The 19,774-nt window shown below is 40.6% G+C and overlaps 1 protein-coding gene across 1 annotated transcript in view; it reads left to right on the forward strand.

Moving 5' to 3' along the window:
- The window catches only part of LOC126260234 (uncharacterized), a 663,477-nt gene that overhangs the window by 329,443 nt on the left and 314,260 nt on the right, over positions 1–19,774 (forward strand). Inside the window, exon 2 of the mRNA XM_049957542.1 lies at positions 16,035–16,142. Within this exon, the coding sequence (XP_049813499.1) occupies positions 16,035–16,142 (108 nt within the window). The remainder of the gene's footprint in view (positions 1–16,034; positions 16,143–19,774) is intronic.

The raw sequence follows: 19,774 nt of genomic DNA on the forward strand, positions 1-19,774 counted from the left end.
AACAGTCAAAGGGACTGTCTCTGCAATACAATATCCACAGTCAACGTTTATCTTCATAAGTTCTGGGAACTGGGGCGAAGCAATATATATATATATATATATATATATATATATATATATATATATATATATATATGTGTGTGTGTGTGTGTGTGTGTGTGTGTGTGTGTGTGTGTGTGTGTTTGTTTGTTGCTGATGAAGCTGTGTGGCTTCTGTGAATGCTGTCAAGAAGGCAGTTCTGGAGTACCTGCTGACTGGCAGTTGTGTTTTTAACATCCAGTAAAATACTGGATTGACTGGGAGATCTGAATGTATGTTGTTCTAATTTAGAAGCTCACTGCTTGGCGTAATTCCAAGAAAATGCCTTGGCTTAGGAAGGGAATGATATCATCCCGCCACCACTCTCCCTGCCACAGCCGTACTGTCGCTTTCACCTGCCAGTCTGAGGAATGGCTGGTGTGCATAATGTGAGACTCGTCGCTATTGCATACCTACCGTTGTTATACATTTCTGTTGGATAAAAAAGTTCTTGTTCAATGGTGAGTCGAGACGAAATAATATACTACAAGATATTACGCAAATGAAAAATTCAAGTTAGTTACTGTTATCCTAAACATCCCATATTGTCATGTATGTAGAAGTCACTGAACTCATACATGTGAGTTTATACATCATATCTCACTTTAAGTTGAATCTCTTATTTGTGTTCATGGCCTAAGAATTTCAAACTTCGGTTTTATGTATTTTTTTGTCATCATCGTTTGATTACACGGAAAAATCCGAATATTAATTTGAACATGATAATGAAAAGAAAGCACCCACTTCATGTAATAACCATACGTAGGAGCTATACGAAAACACGACAGTCATGTTAGATAAGAGTATAAATGGAGAGCTAAAGTATACACTCGTACGTGATTTACTGCTTGGATAGAAAGCTATGTTCCTTATGTGTATTAGACTAATTAAAAAGACATCTATGATATTTTTGTGGAGACTATATCACAATACCAACACGGAAATAAACTAACATAGAACGAGTAATTTACATTCCAAGCGAAGTAGCTGAAATGGTAAATAACAAAACAGTAGAACATGTCAGTTATTTCAATTATCCTTGATATGATGTCAAATACAATCTGACTATGATACAGACAGAAAGCAGAAAAATTTGAAAACATATGTGGAATTATAAACAGGTACTTATGAATCAAGGAAAAAAAACAGGAATGAAGGTTTATAAAGCAATGGCCACCCTCACACTAGGAAAGTGAGAAGCGGGTCATTTACAAACGACAAGAAAGTGACATCCAGGCAGCTAAAATGTGAGTTCTTGTGACTGGGGCAGGCTATACCATAGTAGACAGAGTGAGAAACAGAGACATTAGAAAGGAACTGAACATCAACAAAGTGAGAATTCAAATTCAAGTCAACAGAAGAAAATGGCGTGCTCATCCCGACAGAATGAAGTGCGGCATGCTACAATATGAAGTGAGAAATTACAATGCGGTAAGTCTTAAAAGTGTGGGAGGTCCAAGGGAGAGACGGGCACTATAACAGACAGTCTTAGTGCCTGAAGTACAGAAGAAGAAGAAGAAGAAGAAGAAGAAGAAGAGGAAGAGATAGAGCATGAGGAAGAGAAAGAAGCAGAAGATTATGAATATAAAACACTATGAACAAACCGTCGGCGTGGCGATGACCAGCCTGTTACCGCCAATAGTGGCGAACCTGTACATGGAACACTCTAAAGCAAACCTAGTAGGCTCCACCAACTGTGATATAAATCGTTTCTGTTAGTTCTTTTGTGATTAGGCCACCCGGATCGAAAAACAGACTTGAAGAGTTCCGGAAACATTAGCTCTATTCGTCATAACATAAAATTGACGATGGAATTTAGTAAAGAGAGCCAGCTACTTTCCTCGGCGTGTTGGTTACGAGTACGCAAAAAACCTATTCACACTGACTCATGGCCCCTATCTCACTGCTCGATATATCACCGGCCGTCACTAACAAATTTTGTGCTAAGGACCCAGGTCAAAAGCGCACGAACTCTGTTTCAGACAAGGAAAGCCTCGCTGAAAAGGTACACCTACGAGCAAACCTGAGAGATCACAAGCTCTTTTTCGTGATTCAACGTTCGTCTTTCATCGACACATATCTTATATCATTTACATCAATGTCAAACTTTCGACGGAATTTTCTTAATAACCGTCGCGAAAAAAGGTTTTTTGCGGGTTTTGCGATATTTGACACCATACAAAATTTTAAACCGCAGTTGGAAAACCAGTGCGTATATCGCAGCGCCATTACGGATTATGAGGGGACGACAGAGATGAATCATCATATGCAGGGCTTTTACTTATTGAACTGTATAAAAGCATCACAACTAGCGCGACACGTGTGAAAGTAAGCTGAATTTTTTTTGCGACCATGGAGACGGACCAATAACGGGTAAGTGTCCCTTCTTAAAACAATCAGCAAAATGTCACTCACAGTCTCTAACATTGTTTAATATAAGAGCTAATAAGTTTCGTGGCTGGAGTCTGTTTATGTAAAATCCTTCTGTGTACCTACGTGTTGTAAAATCACCAACATTGTCAATGAAGATGCGTTTTCCGTTTAGGCTGTCACTTTATGAACTTCTTTTATTTCCGCATAGGCGAATTTCAGCTTCATGGTATGTATCAAGCATTTCCTATTAACCCAAAAAGGCCGAACAAGAATCGAATATGTGATTAAAATAAAGATAAATCCTAGTTACACTCCTGGAAATGGAAAAAAGAACACACTGACACCTGTGTGTCAGACCCACCATACTTGCTCCGGACACTGCGAGAGGGCTGTACAAGCAATGATCACACGCACGGCACAGCGGACACACCAGGAACCGCGGTGTTGGCCGTCGAATGGCGCTAGATGCGCAGCATTTGTGCACCGCCGCCGTCAGTGTCAGCCAGTTTGCCGTGGCATACGGAGCTCCATCGCAGTCTTTAACAATGGTAGCATGCCGCGACAGCGTGGACGTGAACCGTATGTGCAGTTGACGCACTTTGAGCGAGGGCGTATAGTGGGCATGCGGGAGGCCGGGTGGACGTACCGCCGAATTGCTCAACACGTGGGGCGTGAGGTCTCCACAGTACATCGATGTTGTCGCCAGTGGTCGGCGGAAGGTGCACGTGCCCGTCGACCTGGGACCGGACCGCAGCGACGCACGGATGCACGCCAAGACCGTAGGATCCTACACAGTGCCGTAGGGGACCGCACCGCCACTTCCCAGCAAATTAGGGACACTGTTGCTCCTGGGGTATCGGCGAGGACCATTCGCAACCGTCTCCATGAAGCTGGGCTACGGTCCCGCACACCGTTAGGCCGTCTTCCGCTCACGCCCCAACATCGTGCAGCCCGCCTCCAGTGGTGTCGCGACAGGCGGGCGTGAATGGAGAGACGAATGAAGACGTGTCGTCTTCAGCGATGAGAGTCGCTTCTGCCTTGGTGCCAATGATGGTCGTATGCGTGTTTGGCGCCGTGCAGGTGAGTGCCACAATCAGGACTGCATACGACCGAGGCACACAGGGCCAACACCCGGCATCATGGTGTGGGGAGCGATCTCCTACACTGGCCGTACACCACTGGTGATCGTCGAGGGGACACTGAATAGTGCACGGTACATCCAAACCGTCATCGAACCCATCGTTCTACCATTCCTAGACCGGCAAGGGAACTTGCTGTTCCAACAGGACAATGCACGTCCGCATGTATCCCGTGCCACCCAACGTGCTCTAGAAGGTGTAAGTCAAATACCCTGGCCAGCAAGATCTCCGGATCTGTCCCCCATTGAGCATGTTTGGGACTGGATGAAGCGTCGTCTCACGCGGTCTGCACGTCCAGCACGAACGTTGGTCCATCTGAGGCGCCAGGTGGAAATGGCATGGCAAGCCGTTCCACAGGACTACATCCAGCATCTCTACGATCGTCTCCATGGGAGAATAGCAGCCTGCATTGCTGCGAAAGGTGGATATACACTGTACTAGTGCCGACATTGTGCATGCTCTGTTGCCTGTGTCTATGTGCCTGTGGTTCTGTCAGTGTGATCATGTGATGTATCTGACCCCAGGAATGTGTCAATAAAGTTTCCCCCTCCTGGGACAATGAATTCACGGTGTTCTTATTTCAATTTCCAGGAGTGTACAAAGCCTCCGGTAATACGCTGATAATGTTATAAATGTGTTACTTACTTGCAAGTGAAATGCTGAATAAACAGCAAAAATATTTATTAAACAGTAAAAATATTTATTACGTATTAAAAGAAAAGCAACAAGAAAAATTCTAATTTTACTACTGAGACTTGACACTAGGTTGCGTGCAACTACGCTACCGGCCACTGCGCATGCGCGCCGTGCGTTTGCGCAACACGTTGGTGAAACTAAACACTTTCGGCATGTTACAACTTTGGCCACACTAGTTGCATGAGTTTTGAGGTTGTGTGTGTTCGTAGAATGTAGACAAACTGAAATATGACGTGGAGAAGGGAGAAAAATGTTCGCTTTTTGGATATCTATGCTTTGCATAGGTGTTTGTGGGAGTTAAGTGATGCTGATTACAAAAATAAGCAATATATTGCTGCTCCTGAGACCGTCACGTGCTATCATGAACATAGATAGTTTGACAATATCTGATCTGCAGGGCAAAATTTATTGAATTAGGAGCACTCGTACAACTGGATTAAGAAAAATACTAGCAAATGTAATTCTAGCTGTGGAAATGCTCTCATGTACAAGACTGAAATCCCATCGTTCGAGTTGGCCGACTCTTTTTTTAAAGGAATATTGTTGACAGGAGGGAAAGCTACGCAAATCAAGAATCTGTATTCTTTATTCAATATTCATCTGTTTAAAATGTCGCAGCACTGCTCCCCATTCACATATTTTTGAATTTCGAAATATTGCCACTGTACAGATCTATCTTCAAGAGAGTAGTTTGCAAACCATTCTCTTCTTAATGCGGCCTGCTTCGAATAATTGTTGCTGTTAATATTAATTATTATTACTGTTAATGTCAATAATTATTGGTATTAATGAAAAAGCGTCATCACCAATTAAAACCGCATCTTATAGCATACCGAGTGTTCTCGACTGTAATGCACGCAATGTGATGTGTAATTTCAGTTCTGGCGACAGTGCTTCATGCGTTACGTATCTTTATTCCTTATGGCATAGTTAACTCCATTTAGAAGAAACGTGAACAGTTCTGGTGACATTCTAAAATAATTAAAAGAACTTCTTGGGTCTTCCATTATAAATTATTTCAGCAAGGATGCCGAGCAACCGAGCTGACGTCTTTTCTTCATCGAGTCACGAATCGAAATTTTTTTTTTTTCCTTATGCAGCGATTCCACGCAACGAGCTATAATCCATTACAACTCGTGCGTCGTGCAGCTGCCAAAACTGTCATTTCAGACACGACTCAAGAACCCACGAAACGATGAAACTGAAGTGTATACTGGTTTCGCCGTGTCTACAGTCAAACATGAAACCTTGTGCGTACAACTCATTCCACGCAACGAGTGGCGCAACGCAATGTCGTCGTGTAGACTAAGCTTAAGAATTCACAATACGGCAAAAAAAAATACTGTTCTCGACAGTGTCTCTTTTGTCGATCCTGACACAAGGCTTATGATCATATGGTGCACATAGAGAATGCCGAATCATATCTGCTACCAAGTTCACAGTCCAGGAGAAACAATAAAATTTGTAGATGCATCCGGTTTCGTGATGCTGGGGCGTCCTCGAGAGGTTTTCCCCGAAGTTTTTGGCACTGTCTTTGGTTTTCCTCACATTGAAGTTCAAAATTTCTCTCGTAATAAACTTCGGGTTACTTTGATCCCGTGTGATCTTATCTTTTTCTCCACTGAGTGCAACCTCTCTTCCTTTCAGAGGTTTTTAAGATATGGGAGAAGGACATCCCACCAGATGATGAAAGGGGTGCCAAGTGTCCCGTTTCGGGAGACGTTTCACATTGATGTTAGAGAGATGGGTTCGTTGCTTTTCACTCCACCAGCTAGATCGGCTTCACCTGACCGAGATACCAACAATACTCATAGGAAACTAATTAAACAGTTAAAATTCAGTTAATAAATCGTGGGATGGAAAAATAGGCGTGAGAGCTCAATTAAGCCAGTATGATTTTATACGTCTGCACACAACTTTTCGTCGTTCCCGCACATGTTTCTACCATTTCTAACAAGCAGATCTAAAAATAACTGAAAGGTTTCAAAATAACTGTAAATATGCTTCAAAAGAATGAGCAGTCCATAAAGCAACCATAAAAATTTACTCCAGAGCTCACGATAAACTTATCCTAATAGTTTGGACAGTAAATTTCCAAAAATAAAGGGGGTGTATTTATTGGGGACTATGGCCTAATTTTGTGCAACTATCCATTTCCGAGGTACCGATTATTATTTTCTTCAAGAATTCAGTATGAATTTTAATACTTAACGAGATATTAATGTAGCGCACTGAATCGTCTTCCAAGAGATTTCACTTTGCTGAATGGATGAAGAAAAATGTGTTACGTACGGTGTTAACGACAAATAATCGGATACCAATTGAATTAAAAAAATGATTTCTAAAAATGCTGGTAGATAAATGGTACAGCGCTTTAAAGCAAGGCATCTGCAACTGCGCACTTTTTAACAGCATTTTAGAGTAGTTGAGAACACCGATATTTTACGGATTCCACCAAATGAGCAAAAATAGCTATCGAATATTCTAAATTTGATGACGAAGTTCGTCAGTACAGTTTTCACTTCTTTCTTTTGCTTGACATAGAATAAAGAAGTAAAAAAATCGTTAGTACCGTACTGTTCTTCACAAGGAATCTTACGCGTCGTTAAAATGTGGTTATATTTCCAACAGCAGCCATAATATTTCGGTAGACAGCGAAGCTAGGACCCAAGATTTTGCAGGAAAATAATCTTCGCTTTGCATCACAATACATGTCGTAGACCTCAAGATATCCGAATGTTGAACAAAGGTCCGAAGCTAAGGGGCGTTAATCCCCTGTTATGGTAAAGAAAAAAAACCTTTTGCAGATTTTTGGTAAAGTAGTGGTTATAGCAGTCAATAAAACCTGTTTAATTTTTGTATTACAATGTGATGAATTTTGATGCTTGAGTAGGCGCAGCGCAGAGATATTCTCAACATAGTCCTCTGAAATCAGTGTGAATAACGTTCAGTTCCGAGATTAAGCGGCATATATTTGAATGTCCACATCTTGCTCGATATTTACAGTTTGAATCGCACATTACAGTCATCCACAAAGTAAATAACTTACTTTATGGATGACCGTAATTTCAGATTGCGCCTAGTATATATCTATAGATGTGACTCGCTCCTGTGTCAAAATCATAAGTGTTAGTAATGTATCCACAGTATAAAGCTTACGATTTAAATACTTGAAAATGGCCTAAGGACGAAGTTGTACAATCGTACATGAAATAAAGAGAATGGTAGCTGAAGGCATAATGAAATCATTCAGAAAGTTCATCGCAGCTGCAGACCCTATCGTAGTGAAAATTAGAGAAAGGTCATTGTTTGCTGTAAGACGCGTATACCAATTTTAGTCTTTTGGGCCCGTAGCGTTGTAAGTGTCGTTTGAAGTCGTGATGTAATCACGATTCCAAAAACGCTGCTAAGTCAGACCTTTTATTCCTTACAGGTCTATTTCGGCAAAGAGTTGTTTTCAGGGTTATCTGTGAGTAAATGGCACTTAATTTGGCTGCAATATTTCTAACATTATATGTAAATATTTATTAGACACCTTATTACAAAATTTGTTACATACGTCGGGTTTGACATTGATACCTTTCCGTGATTCCGTCGGTGTCTTTGTTTTAATTACGCTCCATTAGGTTCGTGGAGCAATAACTGTTCATTTTATAAGACTTCTTATCTGATATAACTGTCAGGTTGTCTTCCTTTTCCATAGAGTAATAATTATGTGAAAGCTTATCTGACGGATGTACCACAATGTAAAAAATATCTCTGGAGTGAGCATTCAGAATGCAGAATTGATTTTATGTTGCCAACATACATTGCGACCATGATCAAGTGATCTCAGGGCGGCTTAGGTTTGTCCTTAATGCGTCCTATAAATTTTGAATGTCATTATACTTCTAGTACAGACAGATTTCCTTCGTAAGTGCTTCGAATTTGGCACGTGCATTTTGTAGACACCATATCAATTTGCATTTTGTACCTGGAATAAAGTGGGCTCTTATCTTTGAAGAGCAAAATGAACGGGCATTGCGTAACGTCACCGTCACGCCAGCGTGCATTTACACTGTCCGTCAAGTCACACCAGCGTGCATTTACGCCGTCCGTCAAGTCACGCCACTTCACGTCACCTCACACCACGTCAGTTCACTTAGCCGACAACCGGACGGCGAAATTGAAGTTACGAATCACCATCTGCGACAAAAAATGTCAGAAAATAACACTGGAATTGAAGAACTAACAATGACATCGTTTATTAATGGCAAGAGCAAACTTACTAACGTTTGCTATTGATCAGTTTTGTTTGTTAAAGTGTTGAGACGTGAAACAACGTTCCAAACCGTCGACATTTCTTTGCTAGGGAATGTGTAAACACCTCAAACAATAACTATAAAGGAATAAATGGAGCCTTTTTATCCTACCCATTCCGATTTTTTCTTAAGTAACACATAACGTCATAAACAACTGTGTTTTTGTCCTTCATTAAAGCTGACCTTGTCACTTAAAACGTCGTTTGTTGGAAATTGCTTCTTTAATTTATGTTCTTATTAATGTACATTGTGGGCCTCAGCTTCGATCTGTTATTTATCTCCATTAACTTACGCCTCGTTAACTTACGGTGTTATCAACGTACGCTGTGGACGTCAGCTCTGTTCTGTTATTGATCTCGATTGTGTCAGAACACTGAATGGAAAAAATATCCAGGTCGTCACGGAATATTTGCAATTTGGCACGAATACAAAGCATACTAATAAAATAAATATTAAGAAAATACAAAAGACGAACTGTATTCCTATTGCATGAGTGATCGCGGTCAAAATAGGTTATCTTACGATGTTAGCACAGGCGATACTACCAAAACTTTATTCCCCAGGATCCTCGACGCACTGTGATGTGATGTGACAGTCCTTTGACGGCTTGTATGTATGCCGCCATTTGAAATGCATTGTGAAATATTTCGACGTGACGTGCATTGACATGACGAGATGTAACGGCCAGTGTGAATTGGCCTTAAACAAACCATGTAGTCCCGAGATCATGTGATAATTCCAGATTAATGTTGACAACATGCGCAAAACATGATGTATCAGCGATATTGTATAGTTCCAATCAATTTTGTTTATCTTGCGGTAATTTCGGTAATCTTTGCTAGTGGTATCGTTGGTGGTCTTGTGTAATCTTTGGTTGTCCCGTAACATTTTGTATTTCAATCCATTTCCGCGACTGATGATTTCAATAAATTTGTCTATGTATTTTTTGTGTTTTAAGTTGATTTCCTCAATAGGTATTTTTAGTGAGTATTTGTGTGTACCGGTATATAAAGAGACTTACATCTCTCCAAAAAACGTTTATTAGAGGTACTTCGGATGCTACGTCTAGAATTTGGATAGATTGTTCTAAATTATCTGCTATGTGTTGTTAAGTATTGGAAAAAAGTAGATGGATTTTTGTAGCTGTATCTAACGTGTTCGCGGTATCTGCTAATACAGAAGTTTGTACCCGTCTGACGTATGTAGGATTAATTGAATTTTGTTTATGCGTGGGTTCTAGTAAATTAATAATTTCGTTTTATCCAAATCAGTTTGGGCACTAATGTTGTGTCTTGTTTGGTAAGCGAATCTTATACCTGTATTTTCCAGTAGCAAGTTAATTTTATGAGATATCTTCCCGAAGTATGTAGGTGGTAAGTTTGTGAACTTCTGTTTGAGAGGTGTTTCTCTTGCAAGTGTTATTTCATTTCATATAGTAGCTTTTACTGATCTAGTATGTTTGTAATGTAGTTGCGTGACTATTTGTGCATTATAGCCTTTTTACTGTGCCACGTATTGCAGGATTTTAATTTCTTTTTGTACAGTCACGTTGTAATAGTAGGTTTAATATTATATTTATAATGGTGTGAAAGTAAGCGTATTTGTGCGTTTCTTGGTGACATGAATGTGCGTTGTCTGTTGTAGCAGCCTTTTGGTAGCTTCCAAATTTGTGTGTGGTATTGATATTTTTTATGGTAAGACCGAGGAAACGTGTTGCGTTATTATTTTCTTTTTTTACTGTAAATTTAATTTTTGTATGCATTGCATGTGGTGTCTTGCGTATTTTTTGGATGTCTGAATTGTCTCCGTCTACTAACATTTTGCATCATCAACATATACGTAATAATATACGATTTTTATTGCCAAGTGATTTGTCGTCGAAAAATTTTTCTTCGAGCATATTTAGAAATATACCTGCTATTTTGCCAGCTATATGTATGGTTTGCAGGAAATACAGCACTTAACAAAAATATGTAAATGTAATAGAAAATACACAGTAAGAAACTCAAGATCAGTGGCACAAAAAATAAGAGGCATTAATAGATCAAAAAATGGAAAAATTGTATTGTTTGACATCACAAATCTTTATATTAATATTCCGATCCAAGGAGTCATTATCACAACTGAAGCCAATTTAACTGTTATACAGCAAAACATTCATCACAAGCACTAACGACATTATACCTCTATTAAAATTAGTATTACAGCAGAACGACTTTCAGCTTGTAACAAAAATTATACTCAAATAACTGGAGTGGCGAAGGGCAACAGTATAGCTGGTACAATAGCGGACATATTCCTAAATAGGATAGAAGAAAAGTTTTCTAAAACAAAAACAACTTTGACTAAAAAAATTGTTCCTGCAGATATGTTGATGATACAATAATGCCAGTAGATGAAGATAATTCAGATATCCACCAAATGGACAAGTCACTAAGTGCATGGCATCCCAAAATGAAAATTTTGATGGAACCAGACAATAAAGAGGCACTACATTTCCTCGACCTTACCGTAAAAATCATCAACAACAGACACAAATTTGACACCTATCTTAATTGTTCCGTGCTTACCGTAAAAATCATCAACAACAGACACAAATTTGACATCTACCTTAAATGGTCCTTGGCAGCAAAGGCATGGACATGGAAATGGCAAGGGCTATTAGCCAGAAAAGAAATATAATTGTGAAACTGTGACACATTTACTTCTCAGAGTTTTTTAGTTTCTCCTCTCCTTAAAAAACGGAAATTTGATACAATAGTAACACTTTATAGAATGAACTTCTAAATCGCCAGACAATTGTATTGCGCTCAGTTATTAACGCTTTCATATTAATTTGTAATGGAGGGTTTCAGTTAAAATAGGTTTCAGCTAAGATAGAATTAAGAACATCTGGCATGTTTTAACGCAAATGAGCTTTAGTGAATCTCTTAATACTCAATATGAATTTACATGAAACCTAATGAACCAGGTAAAACTTCAGCCTCCGAAACCATTACTTCCAGCTGATTGTAAGAAATTTTTACGCAAGCTTCTGATATACTGAACTTAACAGTGATACATCTGTTACACAGTAAGAAAATATAATAGTAAGAAACACATGAACCACACTGGTTAATGAACTGGCTTCTGTACAAAGAAGCGAAATGGCACCATGCTGCCTGAAGCTTACAGGTCGTCCAACGGTTAATGAGACTCCGCTTAATACAGACAAAGCAATACGCCACAGTCCGCTTACTACAACATAAATAAAGTCAAGTTACCAGAACGACAATCACGACTCACAACAGATACTGGGGAACTGCGGAAACAAAACAGGTAACAAAAATTTTTCCATTGTTCTGTACAATTGACATTAAAAGGTAGCTGAAGCAAGACACGATTTCAGAAACTGACTGCTGGAGGTACTGCCATAAACAGTCAAATAAAGACAACAATTAATAGCTTGCCAACCAACAAATATATACACTATTTCTCTGGGTAAGCAGATTGGTAGGGAGGAAATGAATGTTAGAGCACGGCCAGGAATATTACAAAAACATGCGGGTCTGAACACCGTCACAAGATTTCCCCAGAGACAGATGCCTACCCGTTTGAATTACGACGGCACAAATACAACATTTAATAGTCCAAAGCATCCGTTTTTCAGCAACCGTGGATGAGTAGTCACGTAACGCACAGCACACTCTAGAGCGATTTGGGCTGAGAACTTCCATTTAAACGTACAAGCAATATTTCGTCCCACATCTAGGAAGTGGCGACGCTGCTAACCCTTCGTGACTGTCCAGTCGTGTTTCCATCCTCAAGCTACTGCCCTGGTTGTGGGATGTCGGGTGGTTAGCCTTGTTGTGAATAACTGTTCTGGTTTATGTAGATTTTCTGTACATTGAGAACCGGCGTTTGTGGCTTTTGTGTTCTATTGTGATGTCTAGGAAACTCATTTTTTTTGTCTCTTTCAGTTTCAAGTGTGTGCTTTTGGGGCAGCAGTATTGATCCATTTGTGTATCTGTTGTTTCCAGTTATGTGTTTCATTTATCAAGCTAACTATGTCATCAACATAGTGGTGCCACTATGTTACTTTTTACTTTCCTTCTTGGAAGATGATGATGTGATGGTGATTAAGGAAGATGCTAGCCATCAGGCCACTTACAGGTGACCTCATGGGAAGTCCTTCCTGTTGGATGCAGTAGAATTCACCCATAAATCTGAAATAATTTTGTCCCGTGGTTTACTCTCAGTTTGCTTGAGACTTCTTGTGCCTGCGATTGCGGCACAATATTTGTAGATTTGATGTTTGTAGTAGGTTTTATGTGTACCTTTGGAATCTTTAAGTAGGATCATGTTTTGTTATTTGGTTTTCTGTAATGGAATGAAGTTTTTTTTTCAGTATAGTTTCTTTCAGAAATGACGACCAAAGTTCTTTCCTCCACCCTCGCAACCATTGCACTGTGTGACTTCAGCTTATTGTGTATGTCTTTGAGTGTTCCCTCCTCTGTGATTATTTTGTTATCATTGATGGTATTTCTGTTCTTTCTGATCATCCGTCTGATTACTTCTCCTATTAGTTCTCTCGTTACGCTTGCACTGAAATACTAATTCGACATCGCATCAGTGTACACCCAAATACCAAATGAAGACACAATAAAATAATTAAAAGACAAATAAATCAGACGAACATTATCCCGAAGCACAGGAACAAGAAGTCTCAGCTATTTTGAAAGTAATCACAATACAAAATTATTTCAGATTTAAGATGAATTCTACATCCAACAGGGAGGTCTCCTCATGTGGTTACTCATAAGTGGCCTGTTGGCCAACATCTCTCTTAATCACTTTGGAAACAAAATCTTTGAAGAAATAGTAAAACCAAAACAGTACAAAGTAAGATATTGGTTCTGGTATGTTGATGACATAATTTGCTTAACAGATGAAACATAGGATCAGACAGTACAGGTACACAGAGGCATCAGTACTACTCACCCAGAAATACACTTCACCCTTGAAACGGAAACACACACAAAAAAAAGATTCCTAGCCATCGCAATAGAGAACAAAAACCACAAGCAGCAGTTCTCAATGTACAGAAAATTTTCATCAACCAGAACAGTTATTCACCACAGGGAAAACCACCTGACACCCCACAAGCAGGCGAGCCTGAGACACTTCCTACACAGCCTGAATATAATTCCAATGGACGAAGGTAGCTACACACGAGAACGAGACAAAATCAGTTAGGCAGACACAGAAAATAGTTACAAAATAAACGCTGTTGACAAACTGTACCATAAAGTAACAATACAACTGACACCGAACACAAATAACAGTGTCACAACCACGACACATAGCAACAACCACACAAAAGAGACCACAATGGCACACAAGATGAAGAAACCACAAACATCAAGAAAACGTCGCAAACCGTGGCATTTGACAACAAACTAAGACACAAAATAAGAAACGTCATAGGAAAACAACAAATAAATGTTGCACATAAGACACAACTCACTGCAGAAAAGATTAAAAATACCAAAATACCCAACACAACCATAGATAAATTCAACACAGCAGCTATATACCAGCTAACATCCTAAGACAGTGATTCAGTATACATCAGACAGACATGTAGAAATTTCAGAATAAGATACTCAGAACGCTTAAGAGCTGTGAAAAGTGACAGAAGACATTCTACATTTGCAGTCCACCTCATTATAAACAACCACCACCTAAGTGGCATGGAAACAGACATCCAAATCCTAAGACACAGTAATCGTGTGCACCATTTTTTAATGGAAGAAAATTACCACTTCCAAAAAGCTATCATACAAGGCAAAAAAAATTGTGAATGTTCGAACAGTACTATGTAACAAAACACTATTCAGTATTCTAAACGAACTCTCGCACAACACAAAACACACACACACACACACACACACACACACACACACACACACAGAGAGAGAGAGAGAGAGAGAGAGAGAGAGAGAGAGAGAGAGAGAGAGAGAGAGAGAGAGCAAGGGGGGGGGGGGGGACAAATTGAACCTATTCATAGTTCGCGGACGTCAAACCAAAACCAATCAATAGGCAAACGACAGTCGAAAGCGCATCAGAAATGTAAATTTGTGCATTGAAACGTGTGTCCAAGCCACGGCAACATAACAAGATACAGTATCAAAGGCACAATATCAGTAAATGAGCAGGAGAAAACTTGAGTACAGGTAAAATTGTTAAAACACTATACATCATCCATGAATGACAAACTACTCCAAATTCTTCTAAATCCCTAAGCATCACAAAATTTTTGCCGACGTCCACACATCCAACTACACAGAAATAAGCGTGTCACACCTCAAGACTAGCCATATACTACTAACGTTAAGGCCAAAAAAGGGCATATGCTATGATTTTTACATTAACATTCATTTTAAATATTTTATTTTCCGTTGGGCCCACAGCATAGAATACGTCAGTACAAGACATAATGAAAATGAATGCTACAAAACTAGCTGCAACATTATACAAAAACGTGCCTGTTTCGGCTTAATGCCGTTATCAAGTAACGTCTAGTTGGAAGTGACGACCATATTGCATCTGTAATGAATTTTTTTCTCTAGGTCTTACTTTTTGTAGTTAGGAAATATAAAATTACGTTTTGTCAGATATTTTGACAGTTCAGTTTTGACAGATAGTGAAGAACTAAATTAAACTGTCAAAATGTCTGGCAAAAATGTACTTTCACGTTTCGTAACTACCAAAAGCATCACACGTACCAAGGCACGATAGAAAAAGTTTACTACATATGCCATACGGTCTTCACTTCCAATTAGACGTCACGTGATAACGGCAGTAAGCCGAAACAGGTCTCTCGTGTAAAATACTAAAACAACATATTCACTTATTGGAACTAGTTTTGGAGCATTCATTTGCAATTATTTTAAAGACTGAATTATAGACAAAAATTCAACGCAGACGATATAACATCCTTCCTGTTTGCAGATGACACGGTTTACTAGTTTACACCTGTTGCTGATTTCGGTTGGCAGCCACAGGACAGGCGCAGTTTAAAAATAAAATAAAAGGAAAGTGCACATATAACTTAAATATTAAAAATATCATATGTAACATGTTCCTAACCTAAGCATGTGTGTGTATTTCAGAGAAATAAAAGAGAAAACCCACTTAGATGAAACATGCTTCGATGCTATAGCAAAATAATTTGTGTACTTGCAAAACAGCGGAACCATCATTAACTGCCTGTTATCGAGCCCGGGAACTGAGTTAAAATCTCCAATATGACATTATGATGCCTCTTGAAGTGGAAGTAACAGTCGGCCTGTGTAGTCAAACTCTCGACGTAAGATGTGAGTTTCTCTTTTCCCTCTGGCGGCTGCTGGTTGGTAGGGTGTGGTCCAGCTTGCAGCAGTTTCCGGGAGTGCGTTTCCGCCCACAGGTGCTGGTGGCGAAGCCCGGCGCCCACGGCCGGCCGATTCGGAAGGCGGGCGTCGCAGCCGCAGCGGCGTCCGCAGTGCCCAAACGCTCCACCACCGGCTCCGTCTTCGTACGTACTCTCCTCTCCTCACCTCAGCTAACCTCGCAGTAGCGCGTGCATGCCACACAGCCTGCCTGTAGACACACGCTCGCACTTCTGCACGTGCACAAGTACACCTTTCTTTCCAAACAGGAGAGTGTGGCGACCACCTTGCAACTACCCCGAGAATCCACGTTTGCATCGTATCCACCAGTCCCAGTTACAGAGAATCAGGTTGAATTTTGAAAAGATTAATAATGTTTATACACAGAGCACTGAAATACCTGAGTCGAAACAAGGCCCCGAGAGTACACAACATTCCATTAGAACTACTGACGGCCTTGGGAGAGGCAGTCCTGACAAAACTCTACCATCTGGTGAGCAAGATGTATGAGACAGGCGAAATACCCTCAGACTTCAAGAAGAATATAATAATCCCAATCCCAAAGAAAGCAGGTGTTGACAGATGTGAAAATTACCAAACTATCAGTTTAATAAGTCACAGCTGCAAAATACTAACGCGAATTCTTTACAGACGAATGGAAAAACTGGTAGAAGCCGACCTCGGGGAAGATCAGTTTGAATTCCGTAGAAATGTTGGAACACGTGAGGCAATACTGACCTTACGACTTATATTAGAAGAAAGATTAAGGAAAGGTAAACCTACGATTCTAGCATTTGTAGACTTAGAGAAAGCTTTTGACAATGTTGAATGGAATACACGCTTTCAAATTCTAAAGGAGACAGGGGTAAAATACAGGGAGCGAAAGGCTATTTACAATTTGTATAGAAACCAGGTGGCAGTTACAAGAGTTGAGGGGCATGAAAGGGAAGCAGTGGTTGGGAAGGGAGTGAGACAGGGTTGTAGTACCTCCCCGATGTTATTCAATCTGTATATTGAGCAAGCAGTAAAGGAAACAAAAGAAAAATGCAGTGTAGGTATTAAAATCAATGGAGAGGAAATAAAAACTTTGAGGTTCGCCGATGTCAATATAATTCTGTCAGGGACAGCAAAGAACTTGGAAGAGCAGTTGAACGGAATGGACAGTGTCTTGAAAGGAGGATATAAGATGAACATCGACAAAAGTAAAACGAGGATAATGGAATGTAGTCAAATTAAATCGGGTGATGCTGAGGGAATTACATTAGGAAATGAGACACTTAAAGTAGTAAAGGAGTTTTGCTATTTGGGGAGAAAAATAACTGATGATGGTCGAAGTAGAGAGGATATAAAATGTAGACCGGCAATGGCAAGGAAAGCGTTTCTGAAGAAGAGAAATTTGTCAACATCGAGTATAGATTTAAGTGTTAGGAAGTCGTTTCTGAAAGTACTTGTATGAAGTATAGCCATGTATGGAAGTGAAATATGGACGATAAATAGTTTGGACAAGAAGAGAATAGAAGCTTTCGAAATGTGGTGCTACAGAAGAATGCTGAAGATTAGATGGGTAGATAACTAATGAGGAGGTATTGAATAGAATTGGGAAGGAATTTGTGGCACAACTTGACAAGAAGTAGGGACCGGTTGGTAGGACATGTTCTGAGGCATCAGGGGATCACCAATTTAGCATTGGAGGGCAGCGTGGAGGGTAAAAATCGTAGAAGGAGTCCAAGAGATGAATACACTAAGCAGATTCAGAAGGTTGTAGCTTGCAGTAAGTACTGGGAGATGAAGAAGCTTGCACAGGATAGAGTAGCATGGAGATCTGCATCAAACCGGTCTCAGGACTGAAGACCACAACAACAACACTGAGGTGACATAATTCGTGGGATACTTCCCAAAGTCGTGTCGGACCTCCTTTTGCCTCGCGTGGTGCAGAAACTCGACGTGGCATGGACTCTACCAAGTCGTTGGAAGTCCCCTGCAGAAATACTGACTCAACTCATGCTGCCTCTGTAGCCGTGCATAATTGCCTAAGTGTTGCCGGTCCTGGATTTTGTGCACGAACTGATCTCTCGATTATGTCCATATCGGACGCTCTGAGTGGCCAGATCACTCACTCTAACTGTCCAGAATGTTCTTCAAAACATTCGCGAACACTGTGGTCCGGTGACATGGCGCATTTTAATCCTTGTTCCCAGAGCTCTCGGGTGTCCAGCCGGATGCGATCGTTGGAAGTCCCACCATTTTTCGGCGAATAAACTTTCCGCCATCATGAGGTGGTTGTGATGTAATGGACATAAATAACACCGACAATGAGCAGACAGACAATTCCATCAGAACCACCTGATGATGGAGGAAAGGTTATTCGCCGAAATATCGTGGGACTTAACTATCGCATCCGTCTGGATATCCGAGAGCCTCGGACACAACACATACGCCGGGAAAGCCTCCGATCACATAATTCCATCCTTGTTTGGCAGCATGAAGTCCATGAATGGCTGGAAATAGTCTCCTAGTAACTGAACATAACCATTTAAAGTCAATGACCGACTGATTTGGACTAGAGCACCCAGAACATTCCATGCAAAAGCAGCATTCACCAATGTTATGGAGCCACCGTCGGCTTACACAGTGCCTTGTTGACAACATGGGCCCATGGCTTCGCGGGGTCCCTGCCACACTCGAACCCTACCATCAGACCTTCCCAACTGAAATCGGGACTCATCTAACGAGGCCACGGTTTTCCAATTGTCTAGGGTTCACTTGATATGGTGATGGGCCCAGGAGAGGTGATGCTGCCGATGTCGTACTGTTAGAAAAGGTCGCCTACTGCCACAGCCCATTAACTATGTTTCGCCCTACAGTCCTAACGGATACGTTCGTCTTATGTCCTGCAATGGTTTCTGCGTTTATGCCACGCAGTGTTGCTTATCTGTCAGCATTGACGACTCTACGCAAACACAGCTGCTCTCGGACATCAAGTGAAGGTCATCGGCTTCTGTGTTGTCTAGATGAGAGGTAATGGCATTTTCGGCACACTCTTGACAACTTGGATCTCAGAATATTGAATTATCTAACGTTTTCCGAAATGGAATGTCGCGTGCGTCTAGCTCCAAATACCATTCCGCCTTAAGAGTCTTTTAATTTCCGTGGCGAGGTCATAATCACATCGTAAACCTTTGCATGTGAATCACCCGAATACAAACTATAGTTCCGCCAATGAAATGTCGTTTTATACCTAGTGTACGCGATACTGCCGCATGTGCATGTCGCTCTCCCATGACTTCTGTCGCCTCAGTGCATTAGAAATTCCTCTGGTTACAGTCATATATCGTTCATGTGACCTACATTGCCGGTAGTCTTCCGTTGTCTTTCCAGCGAATGCTAGCAGCGTGAAACGACGCTACAGAAAAGATCTCAATTTTTCGTCGTATTGTTATTTATTTTTTGGATTTTTCTAATTATAGCCATATGGCGTTCAGGTAACATCCGCCTCTGCAGTAATGGAAATAATTGAACAGCGTACAGTATCACCTTGTTCCGCAGTAGATACCGTTTAATACATAGGAGTATCGTACTGCGATTCGTCTTTTAAAGAGTCGCATGAACGAAATTATGACAGATAACTAAATAGGTGACCACGAGGTAGGAAATCAACTGACATCTCTCAACAGAAGGGAGGTCTATGGACCTGATGGAATACGTATGAGATTACACATGTACTGTATGGTCACAAGTCTCCAGACACTCATGTACAACGCAGAATTCACAGGTAGAT

This window comes from Schistocerca nitens, chromosome 5 (genome assembly GCF_023898315.1).
Source record: "Schistocerca nitens isolate TAMUIC-IGC-003100 chromosome 5, iqSchNite1.1, whole genome shotgun sequence".
Lineage (NCBI taxonomy): Eukaryota > Metazoa > Arthropoda > Insecta > Orthoptera > Acrididae > Schistocerca > Schistocerca nitens.